Source organism: Oncorhynchus gorbuscha, unplaced genomic scaffold, assembly GCF_021184085.1.
Source record: "Oncorhynchus gorbuscha isolate QuinsamMale2020 ecotype Even-year unplaced genomic scaffold, OgorEven_v1.0 Un_scaffold_824, whole genome shotgun sequence".
Classification (NCBI taxonomy): Eukaryota; Metazoa; Chordata; class Actinopteri; order Salmoniformes; family Salmonidae; genus Oncorhynchus; species Oncorhynchus gorbuscha.
The window spans coordinates 297,357-310,247 of NW_025745610.1; the positions used below are offsets into that span (position 1 = coordinate 297,357).

At 44.1% G+C, this 12,891-nt stretch overlaps 1 protein-coding gene across 1 annotated transcript; it reads left to right on the forward strand.

The window, feature by feature from the left end:
• The first annotated feature begins 7,012 nt into the window (after positions 1-7,012).
• Positions 7,013-11,712, forward strand: LOC124019368 (serine/threonine-protein kinase 10-like). Its single transcript, XM_046334686.1, has 7 exons — positions 7,013-7,309; positions 7,874-8,022; positions 8,852-8,913; positions 9,365-9,520; positions 9,730-9,812; positions 10,335-10,434; positions 10,563-11,712. Exons 1-7 carry the CDS (start codon positions 7,013-7,015, stop codon positions 11,534-11,536), a joined length of 1,821 nt encoding a protein of 606 aa, XP_046190642.1. The 3' UTR covers positions 11,537-11,712.
• Positions 11,713-12,891: the final 1,179 nt, after the last annotated feature.

Sequence of the window (12,891 nt, forward strand, 5' to 3'; positions counted from 1 at the left end):
CCGTCCATCAAGTTGCTGCATTATGATGATGGGTAAATATGACCATCCCACAGCCGTGCATCAAGTTGCTGCATTATGATGATGGGTAAATATGACCATCCCACAGCCGTGCATCAAGTTGCTGCATTATGATGATGGGTAAATATGACCATCCCACAGCCGTGCATCAAGTTGCTGCATTATGATGATGGGTAAATATGACCATCCCACAGCCGTCCATCAAGTTGCTGCATTATGATGATGGGTAAATATGACCATCCCACAGCCGTGCATCAAGTTGCTGCATTATGATGATGGGTAAATATGACCATCCCACAGCCGTGCATCAAGTTGCTGCATTATGATGATGGGTAAATATGACCATCCCACAGCCGTGCATCAAGTTGCTGCATTATGATGATGGGTAAATATGACCATCCCACAGCCGTCCATCAAGTTGCTGCATTATGATGATGGGTAAATATGACCATCCCACAGCCGTGCATCAAGTTGCTGCATTATGATGATGGGTAAATATGACCATCCCACAGCCGTGCATCAAGTTGCTGCATTATGATGATGGGTAAATATGACCATCCCACAGCCGTGCATCAAGTTGCTGCATTATGATGATGGGTAAATATGACCATCCCACAGCCGTGCATCAAGTTGCTGCATTATGATGATGGGTAAATATGACCATCCCACAGCCGTGCATCAAGTTGCTGCATTATGATGATGGGTAAATATGACCATCCACAGCCGTGCATCAAGTTGCTGCATTATGATGATGGGTAAATATGACCATCCACAGCCGTGCATCAAGTTGCTGCATTATGATGATGGGTAAATATGACCATCCACAGCCGTGCATCAAGTTGCTGCATTATGATGATGGGTAAATATGACCATCCCACAGCCGTGCATCAAGTTGCTGCATTATGATGATGGGTAAATATGACCATCCCACAGCCGTGCATCAAGTTGCTGCATTATGATGATGGGTAAATATGACCATCCCACAGCCGTCCATCAAGTTGCTGCATTATGATGATGGGTAAATATGACCATCCCACAGCCGTCCATCAAGTTGCTGCATTATGATGATGGGTAAATATGACCATCCCACAGCCGTCCATCAAGTTGCTGCATTATGATGATGGGTAAATATGACCATCCACAGCCGTCCATCAAGTTGCTGCATTATGATGATGGGTAAATATGACCATCCCACAGCCGTCCATCAAGTTGCTGCATTATGATGATGGGTAAATATGACCATCCCACAGCCGTCCATCAAGTTGCTGCATTATGATGATGGGTAAATATGACCATCCCACAGTCCATCAAGTTGCATTATGATGATGGGTAAATATGACCATCCCACAGCCGTCCATCAAGTTGCTGCATTATGATGATGGGTAAATATGACCATCCCACAGCCGTCCATCAAGTTGCTGCATTATGATGATGGGTAAATATGACCATCCCACAGCCGTCCATCAAGTTGCTGCATTATGATGATGGGTAAATATGACCATCCCACAGCCGTCCATCAAGTTGCTGCATTATGATGATGGGTAAATATGACCATCCCACAGCCGTGCATCAAGTTGCTGCATTATGATGATGGGTAAATATGACCATCCCACAGCCGTGCATCAAGTTGCTGCATTATGATGATGGGTAAATATGACCATCCCACAGCCGTCCATCAAGTTGCTGCATTATGATGATGGGTAAATATGACCATCCCACAGCCGTCCATCAAGTTGCTGCATTATGATGATGGGTAAATATGACCATCCCACAGCCGTCCATCAAGTTGCTGCATTATGATGATGGGTAAATATGACCATCCCACAGCCGTCCATCAAGTTGCTGCATTATGATGATGGGTAAATATGACCATCCCACAGCCGTCCATCAAGTTGCTGCATTATGATGATGGGTAAAATGACCATGACTGCATCCCACAGCCGTCCATCAAGTTGCTGCATTATGATGATGGGTAAATATGACCATCCCACAGCCGTGCATCAAGTTGCTGCATTATGATGATGGGTAAATATGACCATCCCACAGCCGTCCATCAAGTTGCTGCATTATGATGATGGGTAAATATGACCATCCCACAGCCGTGCATCAAGTTGCTGCATTATGATGATGGGTAAATATGACCATCCCACAGCCGTGCATCAAGTTGCTGCATTATGATGATGGGTAAATATGACCATCCCACAGCCGTGCATCAAGTTGCTGCATTATGATGATGGGTAAATATGACCATCCCACAGCCGTGCATCAAGTTGCTGCATTATGATGATGGGTAAATATGACCATCCCACAGCCGTGCATCAAGTTGCTGCATTATGATGATGGGTAAATATGACCATCCCACAGCCGTGCATCAAGTTGCTGCATTATGATGATGGGTAAATATGACCATCCCACAGCCGTGCATCAAGTTGCTGCATTATGATGATGGGTAAATATGACCATCCCACAGCCGTCCATCAAGTTGCTGCATTATGATGATGGGTAAATATGACCATCCCACAGCCGTGCATCAAGTTGCTGCATTATGATGATGGGTAAATATGACCATCCCACAGCCGTCCATCAAGTTGCTGCATTATGATGATGGGTAAATATGACCATCCCACAGCCGTCCATCAAGTTGCTGCATTATGATGATGGGTAAATATGACCATCCCACAGCCGTCCATCAAGTTGCTGCATTATGATGATGGGTAAATATGACCATCCCACAGCCGTCCATCAAGTTGCTGCATTATGATGATGGGTAAATATGACCATCCCACAGCCGTGCATCAAGTTGCTGCATTATGATGATGGGTAAATATGACCATCCCACAGCCGTCCATCAAGTTGCTGCATTATGATGATGGGTAAATATGACCATCCCACAGCCGTGCATCAAGTTGCTGCATTATGATGATGGGTAAATATGACCATCCCACAGCCGTGCATCAAGTTGCTGCATTATGATGATGGGTAAATATGACCATCCCACAGCCGTCCATCAAGTTGCTGCATTATGATGATGGGTAAATATGACCATCCCACAGTCGTCCATCAAGTTGCTGCATTATGATGATGGGTAAATATGACCATCCCACAGCCGTGCATCAAGTTGCTGCATTATGATGATGGGTAAATATGACCATCCCACAGCCGTCCATAAGACAATATGTTCATTCTGTTTGCTCCGGTCACAATCTCTAAATAATGGCCCTGGCAAATATGAAAGAAAACTATCTGAACTACATTACTTTAAAAAAATATATATATATACTACCGTTCAAATGTTTGGGGTCACTTAGAAATGTCCTTGTTTTTGAAAGAAAAGCACATTTCTCTGTCCATTAAAATAACATCAAATTGATTAGAAATACAGTGTAGACATTGTTAATGTTGTATATGACTGTTGTAGCTGGGAATGGATGATTTTTAATGGAACATCTACAGAGGAGGTACAGAGACCCATTATCAGCAACCATCACTCCTGTGTTCCAATGGCATGTTGTGTTAGCCAAGTTTATAATTTTATCATTTTAAAAGGCTAATTGATCATTAGAAATCCCTTTTGCAATTATGTTAGCACAGCTGAAAACTGTTGTTCTGATTAAAGAAGCAATAAAACTGGCCTTCTTTAGACTAGTTGAGTATCTGGAGCATCAGCATTTGTGGGTTCGATTAGGCGTTTACAACATTAACAATGTCTGCACTGTATTTCTGATCAATTTGATGTTATTTTAACTAACATAAAATATGCTGTTCTTTCAAAAACAAGGACATTTCTAAGTGACCCCAAACTTTTGAATGGTAGTGTATATGTTTTAATGATGTCAACCATTAAAGGTGCAATCTGTCATTTATTTCTGGTTTAAAGTGCTGCCCCTACAGTTTTTGTTTAAAAAATGTTGTTGTTGTTGTTGCTCTTAGGTCAAATGTATTTACGTCAAGGTACCACTGGGGGAAGTAAAGGTTTCATTAAGGTTCTAGTCCATGTGTCAAACTCATTCCACAGAGGGCCCGAGTGTCTGCAGGTTCACTCCTCCCTTGTACTTGATTGATGAATTAAGGTCACTAATTATTAATGAACTCCCCACACCTGGTTGTCTAGGTCTTAATTGAAAGGACAAAAACCTGCAGACACTAGGCCCTCCATGGAATGAGTTTGACCCCCCTGCTCTAGTTCATGAGCCAGGGGGGTCAGACCGGCTCACTTGGGGTGACGATGTCTCTGAGATTTTTGTTGAAGGTCTAATTCCCTCAAGTTTGAAAATGTGTGACAGCAGTTTAGCAATGGGAGCTTTTCTCTGTGTTATCACTCTTTTATTCATCCATCCCATCCATTTTTCCCATCGGGATTTCACCCTATGACAAACCATGCCAGCATACCAGAAGTTACTGATCACGTATTCCCTCTTCGTTGGAAAGCTGACATTCACAGCTATCCGTCAGAAGTTACTGATCACGTATTCCCTCTTCGTTGGAAAGCTGACATTCACAGCTATCCGTCAGAAGTTACTGATCACGTATTCCCTCTTCGTTGGAAAGCTGACATTCACAGCTATCCATCAGAAGTTACTGATCACGTATTCCCTCTTCGTTGGAAAGCTGACATTCACAGCTATCCGTCAGAAGTTACTGATCACGTATTCCCTCTTCGTTGGAAAGCTGACATTCACAGCTATCCATCAGAAGTTACTGATCACGTATTCCCTCTTCGTTGGAAAGCTAACATTCACAGCTATCCGTCAGAAGTTACTGATCACGTATTCCCTCTTCGTTGGAAAGCTGACATTCACAGCTAACCGTCAGACACATTTTCGGAATGTTCAGGTAAACAGAAATGTTACCTTTGACCTCTAGGGTACACATCAGAATTACCTGTATAAATCGCTTTAACCAGAAAACCCTCATCATACCAGGAGTTCTAAAAGATCATGGAATTACCTTTCAACTTATATGTAATATAACCTACTTTGAAAATACCAGCTACAACTATTAAAACATTGGGAAAATTGTACCATTGACATTCCACGAAGAGAGGAAGCAATGGTTTTGCATTGTAACTTGACGCATGTCACACAGACAGCTAGAACAGGGTTTAAAAAAACATCTGTAGATGCAGGGCTGAAGGGTCAGTCTAGTGAACCTAAACTCTTAGAAATAAGGTTACGGTTAGGGTACAGTATTTTCCCCTGGGGTACAGAAAGATATCAGGGACTCTGTCTTACGTAATCATGGCTCTCCGGATATACTGTCCCCGTCCATTCAGCCAGCGGGGTTCTCCGTCCATCACACAGACAGGAAGAAGAAGTTTTTGCTATTTGTGGGATACTGTAGTATTTATTTTATTTTAATTTTGCGTAAATTATCGTAGCTTTTACTAAAGTGTTTTAGTTGTTGTTGTGTTTTACATAGAAGTGCTTTCTTCTTGAGGAAACCGACTGGTGCAATATTAAAGTAGCACATTTTCCATAACCTGTAGATCGGTAGAACTGGAGTCTGAGCGAATCATTCAGAGCTTCTGCTCTTTTCTTGAACCTTTTCTGAAAACCGTTGATAGGATCACATTGTCTGTCAGTTGACTGAGCTCACATCCGTGACTATTCACTTTCTGAAAACCGTTGACAGGATCACATTGTCTGTCAGTTGACTGAGCTCACATCCGTGACTATTCACTTTCTGAAAACCGTTGACAGGATCACATTGTCTGTCAGTTGACTGAGCTCACATCCGTGACTATTCACTTTCTGAAAACCGTTGACAGGATCACATTGTCTGTCAGTTGACTGAGCTCACATCCATGACTATTCACTTTCTGAAAACCGTTGATAGGATCACATTGTCTGTCAGTTGACTGAGCTCACATCCGTGACTATTCACTTTCTGAAAAACATTGACAGGATCACATTGTCTGTCAGTTGACTGAGCTCACATCCGTGACTATTCACTTTCTGAAAAACATTGACAGGATCACATTGTCTGTCAGTTGACTGAGCTCACATCCGTGACTATTCACTTTCTGAAAACCGTTGACAGGATCACATTGTCTGTCAGTTGACTGAGCTCACATCCGTGACTATTCACTTTCTGAAAACCGTTGACAGGATCACATTGTCTGTCAGTTGACTGAGCTCACATCCGTGACTATTCACTTGTACATATCCATTTTAAAACGTTTGTAAAATATTCAGAAGGCATCATACAGCTTTTTAAGACACCTTGTTACCACGATTCTGTGAATAATGTGACATCATAATGAGACATCATAATGTGACATCATAATGTGACATCATAATGTATCTGGGTCACTATGGACATTTTAAGACATTATTGGGCGTACTGAAATTATATTTCTTACAGGTATGGTCAAGCAAAATGAATCCAATAAGACCCCATTGAGTTGTTTGGCGGCCATATATCTGTCGGGTTATTGTGTCCATCCTGTGATGGCCCTGTATCTACAAATCTTTTTTTTAAACCATGTTCTAGCTGTGTGTGTGAAATGTGGTGCCTCTATCAACAAAGTGTACAATCCACAAACATAGCTTCCCTTCTTCGTGGAATTCTATGGCTAAACTTCCAACAGTCTAATGTCAATGGCACAATATGGCTGATTTTTAAACAATAGTTGTAGCTGGTCCTTTGAAAGTGGGTTATAATATATAATAATAATAATAATAATAATTATGTTATATATCATTAGAAAGGTCATGAAATGACCTTTCAGTACCACTCGTCAAACAAAGTTAAAATGTATGTTTCTTTTTTAAAGCAATTTATATAGGTAATTCTAATATTTAACCTAAAGTTATTTTGACCTGAACCTTTCCCAAAAATGAGTCTGATGGATAGCTGTGACTCTAAAGGGTGTGCAGTATGTGATAAATAACTTGTTGGCTTGGCTCATGGACTATAATCCCTGTTCCCCCCCCCCCCCACACACACACCTCATTCCAGCTCTAGCACGTCCCTGCTTAAGGAGGTAAAGAATATGCAGAAGGGAGGGAGCCCCCATGTGGTGAGGATTCTGGGGGTGTACCAGGGGTGCCCTCCCTCTCCAGGCAGAGGCCTCTCCACCCAGCTGGGTATTGTGATGGAGTTAATGAACATAGGCTCCCTGGCCACCCTCCAGGCCAGCCTCTCTGGCCCCCCACCCTGGCCCCTGGCCTTCCGCCTGGCCCACCAGATCGCTCTAGGAATTAACTTCCTTCACAACCTTCCTCAGCCACTTCTGCATCGCGACCTGAAGCCCAATAACGTGCTGCTGGATGACAACCTTAATGCAAAGGCAAGTCCCAAGATCCTGAGTCTCTACTAGTGGTGAGATACGTCTGAACTATATGCAGTCATCACTACCCACGGGCAGTATACATGTTTACTGAACATGACTATTTCTGTTTAGTCTATGTTAAGCCCATCTCTCTCTCTCTCTCTCTCTCTCTCTCTCTCTCTCTCTCTCTCTCTCTCTCTCTCTCTCTCTCTCTCTCTCTCTCTCTCTCTCTCACACTCTCTTTCTTTCTCTCTCTCTCACACTCTCTTTCTCTCTCTCTCTCTCTCTCACACTCTCACACTCTCACACTCTCACACTCTCACACTCTCTTTCTCTCTCTCTCTTTCTCTTTCTCTCTCTCTTCTCACTCTCTCTCTCTCTCTGTTCTGGAAATCTCCAGACTCTCTCTCTCTCTGCCCTCTCTCTCTCTCTCTCTCTCTCTCTCTCTCTCTCTCTCTCTCTCTCTCTCTCTCTCTCACACGCTCCCTCTCTTTCTCTCTCTCTGTCTCTCTCTCTCTCTCTTTCTCTCTCTCTCACACGCCCACTCTCTTTCTCTCTGTCTCGCTGTCTCTCTCTCTCTAGCTTACAGATTTTGGCCTTGCTGAAGTCTCCCATAGTGTTTTGGAAATGTCCAGACAAGAGCCCGGGAAGGAAGGAGGCACTCTAAGCTACATGCCCCCTGAGGCTTTTGAATCATCGTATGAACCAACTCGAGCCACTGATATCTACAGGTACAACACAGAGAGACAGCACTCACTGACATCTACAGGTACAACACAGAGAGACAGCACTCACTGACATACACAGGTACAACACAGAGAGACAGCACTCACTGACATCTACAGGTACAACACAGAGAGACAGCACTCACGAACATCTACAGGTACAACACAGAGAGACAGCACTCACGAACATCTACAGGTACAACACAGAGAGACAGCACTCACTGACATCTACAGGTACAACACAGAGAGACAGCACTCACTAACATCTACAGGTACAACACAGAGAGACAGCACTCACTGACATACACAGGTATAACACAGAGAGACAGCACTCACTGACATACACAGGTATAACACAGAGAGACAGCACTCACTGACATACACAGGTATAACACAGAGAGACAGCACTCACTGACATCTACAGGTACAACACAGAGAGACAGCACTCACTAACATCTACAGGTACAACACAGAGAGACAGCACTCACTGACATCTACAGGTACAACACAGAGAGACAGCACTCACGAACATCTACAGGTACAACACAGAGAGACAGCACTCACTGACATCTACAGGTACAACACAGAGAGACAGCACTCACTGACATCTACAGGTACAACACAGAGAGACAGCACTCACGAACATCTACAGGTATAACACAGAGAGACAGCACTCACTGACATCTACAGGTACAACACAGAGAGACAGCACTCACTGACATCTACAGGTACAACACAGAGAGACAGCACTCACGAACATCTACAGGTATAACACAGAGAGACAGCACTCAGAATGCACCGCGGACATTCGATAACTCTATTTCCTCTGTCTCAGTTACGGCATACTGCTGTGGTCCATCTTCACTGGAAAAGTGCCCTATTATGCAGATAACCCTCGTAAGTGGTAATTCAGTGTCACTGTTAAGCACACGCACATTAACACACACATTAACACACACATTAACACACACATTAACACACACACATTAACACACACACATTAACACACACACATTAACACACACATTAACACACATTAACACACACATTAACACACACATTAACACACATTAACACACACACATTAACACACACATTAACACACACACATTAACACACACACATTAACACACACATTAACACACATTAACACACACACATTAACACACACACATTAACACACACACATTAACACACATACATTAACACACATTAACACACACACATTAACACACACGTTAACACACACATTAACACACACGTCTTCCTCTCCGTCTCTTCTCCATCTCACCCGTCACTACTCACTATTATTTACACTTTCTTGTTCTCTTATTTCACTCTCCTGTAGATCTCCAGTCCAGTATGGTGAGGTTCCGGGTCCCCTTGGGCGACAGGCCTCCTCTGGAGGCAGTGGACAGGGACCAGGCTGGTGGGCTGGGGGAGATGGTGGACCTCATGGTGAATTGCTGGGACCAACAGCCTTCTAATAGACCCCACTTCCTGGGTGAGACTACAGGAAGGTTGTTTATACTTTGCCCTGTCACTTGATGAGTAACAGGTGTCATTAATCAAGATAATGAACCTTTTTTTTAAATATCTTGATATGTTGTTCGGTTGTTCGTATTGGAACCCAGGACCAAATACTGATTGGACATTTATGTCAGCAGTCACAAGAGACCATTTGGTTGTTAACTCGTTCTGCCTATTATTCAGATTGCCTCACTGTGACAGAGAGAACATATGAGAGGCACAAGCAATCAATAAACGACGTGGTCCATCAAGTGCTCCTCAAACTGGTACTGTACAAGACACTCTGATTCAAAGCCTCTCGTTCTCTATGTGTGACATTCACTTATAGCAACGTAGCTGAACAACTCCTCATTTTAGCTCCACCTTCTCGCTCGTCTCTCTCTCTCTCTCTCTCTCTCTCTCTCTCTCTCTCTCTCTGTCTCTCTCTCTCTCTCTCTTGCTCTCTCTCTCTCTCGCTCTCTCTCTCACACGCTCACTCACTCACTCTCTTTCTCTCTCTCTCTCTCTCTCTCTCTCTCTCTCTCTCTCTCTCTCTCTCTCTCTCTCTCTCTCTCTCTCTCTCTCTCTCTCTGTCTCTCTCTCTCTCTCTCTCTCTCTCTCTGTCTCTCTCTCTCTCTCTGTCCCTCTCTCTCTCTCTCTTGCTCTCTCTCTCTCTCTCTCTCTCTCTCTCTCTCTCTTTCTCTCTCTCTCTCTCTCTCTCTCTCTCTCTCTCTCAGGAGGAGGAGAGGATGAGAAGACAGGAGGAGGAGAGGATGAGGAGACTGGAGGAAGAGGAGAGAGAGAGACAGGAGGATGAGAGGATGAGGAGACAGGAGGAAGAGGAGAGAGAGAGACAGGAGGATGAGAGGATGAGGAGAGAGGAGGAGGAGGAGGCGAGAGAGAGGCAGAGTAAGTACATGTTTGTTGTTATAATCATCAACATTACTATGTATGGTAAGTTACATTATTTTAATAATTTACTTGATAATTCTTCAGCATATAATGGTGCCTCTATATTCTTTCTTTTTAATTCACAGAAACTGGTCCAGCTCATCTGAGGATAGTTCTGGTGGGGAAGACTGGAGCAGGGAAGAGCGCAACAGGAAACACCATCCTGGGTGGGGAGGGGTTTAAAGAAGACTCCTCCCCTGAGTCTGTGACTGCTCAGTGTGAGAAACAGAGTGGAGAGGTGGATGGGAGGAAGATTGATGTGATTGACACGCCGGGACACTTTGACACGTCAGTGACTATAGAGAAAATGAAAGGTGAACTAGAAAGGTGCTTCTACATGTCCGTCCCAGGACCCCATGTGTTCCTGCTGGTGATCAGACTGGGGAGGTTCACAGAGGAGGAGAGGAACACTGTGAAGTGGATCCAGGAGAACTTTGGAGAAGAAGCCTCAAAGTACACCATGGTGCTGTTCACTGGAGGAGACCAGCTGAGAAAAAAATCTGTTGAGCAGTTTGTAGGAGAAAGTGTTCACCTCCAGGATCTCATCAGTAAATGTGGAGGTGGACATCACTCTGTCATCAATGACAGTGACAGTAGTGCCAACCTTGACCAGGTCCCAGAGCTGCTGAAGAAGATAGAGGAGATGGTGAAGAGGAACGGAGGACAACACTACACCAACGAGGTGTACCAGGAGGTCCAGAGGAAGATCGAAGAGGAGGAGAGGAAGAGAGAGGAGGAGAGGAAGAAAAAAGAGGAAGAAATGAAGAAACAAGAGGAGGCGATCAGGAAGCGGGAAGAGGAGGTGAGGAGAGAGGAGGAAATAAAGAGAGAGGAGGAGTTGAGGAAGATAGAAGAGGAGAGACAGGAGGAGAGGAGTAAGGCGGAAGAGGAGACGAGGAAGTTGGAAGAGGAGAGACAGGAGGAGAGGAGGAAGATGGAAGAGGAGAGGAGGAAGATTGAAGAGGAGAGGGGGAAGATGGAAAATGAGAGGGGGAAGATGGAAAAGAAGAGGAGGAAGAGGAGCAGGAGAAATTGGTTCGAACGGCTTTTTAACCTTTAACCTTGTTGTGGCCAGCACCATGTCCTAACCCACTGAATGGAACTGTGTGTACTTTCATCTTTATACAAACATTAACCAGACTTTTACTGTCATAACATGGCATAATCATACCAATCCTAATCTTTCCTTTCACATTCAATCCCTGTTCTTCAATAAATACAAAAACATGCTGATTATTACCTAACTGGGTCTTTGATTGTAGACTTTACTATCTGTAGGAAGGTAATTCACTCTGGATTTAAAAAAATATGCTGTGTGTTTCTATGACTGTATATGGCTCAGATAATGATAAACGTACCCTAACCCTCCTTTGAGCTTCAGTCACCAGCACCATCTCCCACCTAAATTCAGGTTTTCTTCTGGTCATTAGTGTCCACTGTCCACCAATGTTATTTAAGCAATAACACACAAGGGGGTGTGGTAGCCTAGTGGTTAGAGCGTTGGGCCATTAACCGGAAGGTTGCTAGATTGAATCCCCGAGCTGACAAGGTAAAAATCTGTTGTTCTGCCCCTAAACAAGGCAGTTAACCCACTGTTCCTAGGCCGTCATTGAAAATAAGAATTTGTTCTTAACTGACTTCCCAGGTAAGGAAATAAATAATATATATATACATACTACTGTCTGCTATACCATGGCTCTCAGCCAATCAGTATTCACGACTCCAACCACCCAGTTTATAATAAAGAAGGATTCTGGAAAATATGCTGTCTGTTTCTATGACGATCTGAAGGATCAGGTTAGAGTGGGTCTGCTCTACAGCCTGCTCTCTCTCGTAGAGGGGAATGTCATGACTCTCCTGTGACGATCTGAAGGATCAAGTTAGGAGTGGGTCTGCTCTACAGCCTGCTCTCTCTCGTGTAGGGGGAATGTCATGACTCTCCTGTGACGATGTGAAGGATCATGTTAGAGTGGGTCTGCTCTACAGCCTGCTCTCTCTCGTAGAGGGGGAATGTCATGACTCTCCTGTGACGATGTGAAGGATCAGGTTAGAGTGGGTCTGCTCTACAGCCTGTTCTCTCTCGTAGAGGGGGAATGTCATGACTCTCCTGTGACGATGTGAAGGATCAGGTTAGAGTGGGTCTGCTCTACAGCCTGTTCTCTCTCGTAGAGGGGGAATGTCATGACTCTCCTGTGACGATGTGAAGGATCAGGTTAGAGTGGGTCTGCTCTACAGCCTGCTCTCTCTCGTAGAGGGGGAATGTCATGACTCTCCTGTGACGATGTGAAGGATCAGGTTAGAGTGGGTCTGCTCTACAGCCTGTTCTCTCTCGTAGAGGGGAATGTCATGACTCTCCTGTGACGATGTGAAGGATCTGGTTAGAGTGGGTCTGCTCTACAGCCTGTTCTCTCTCGT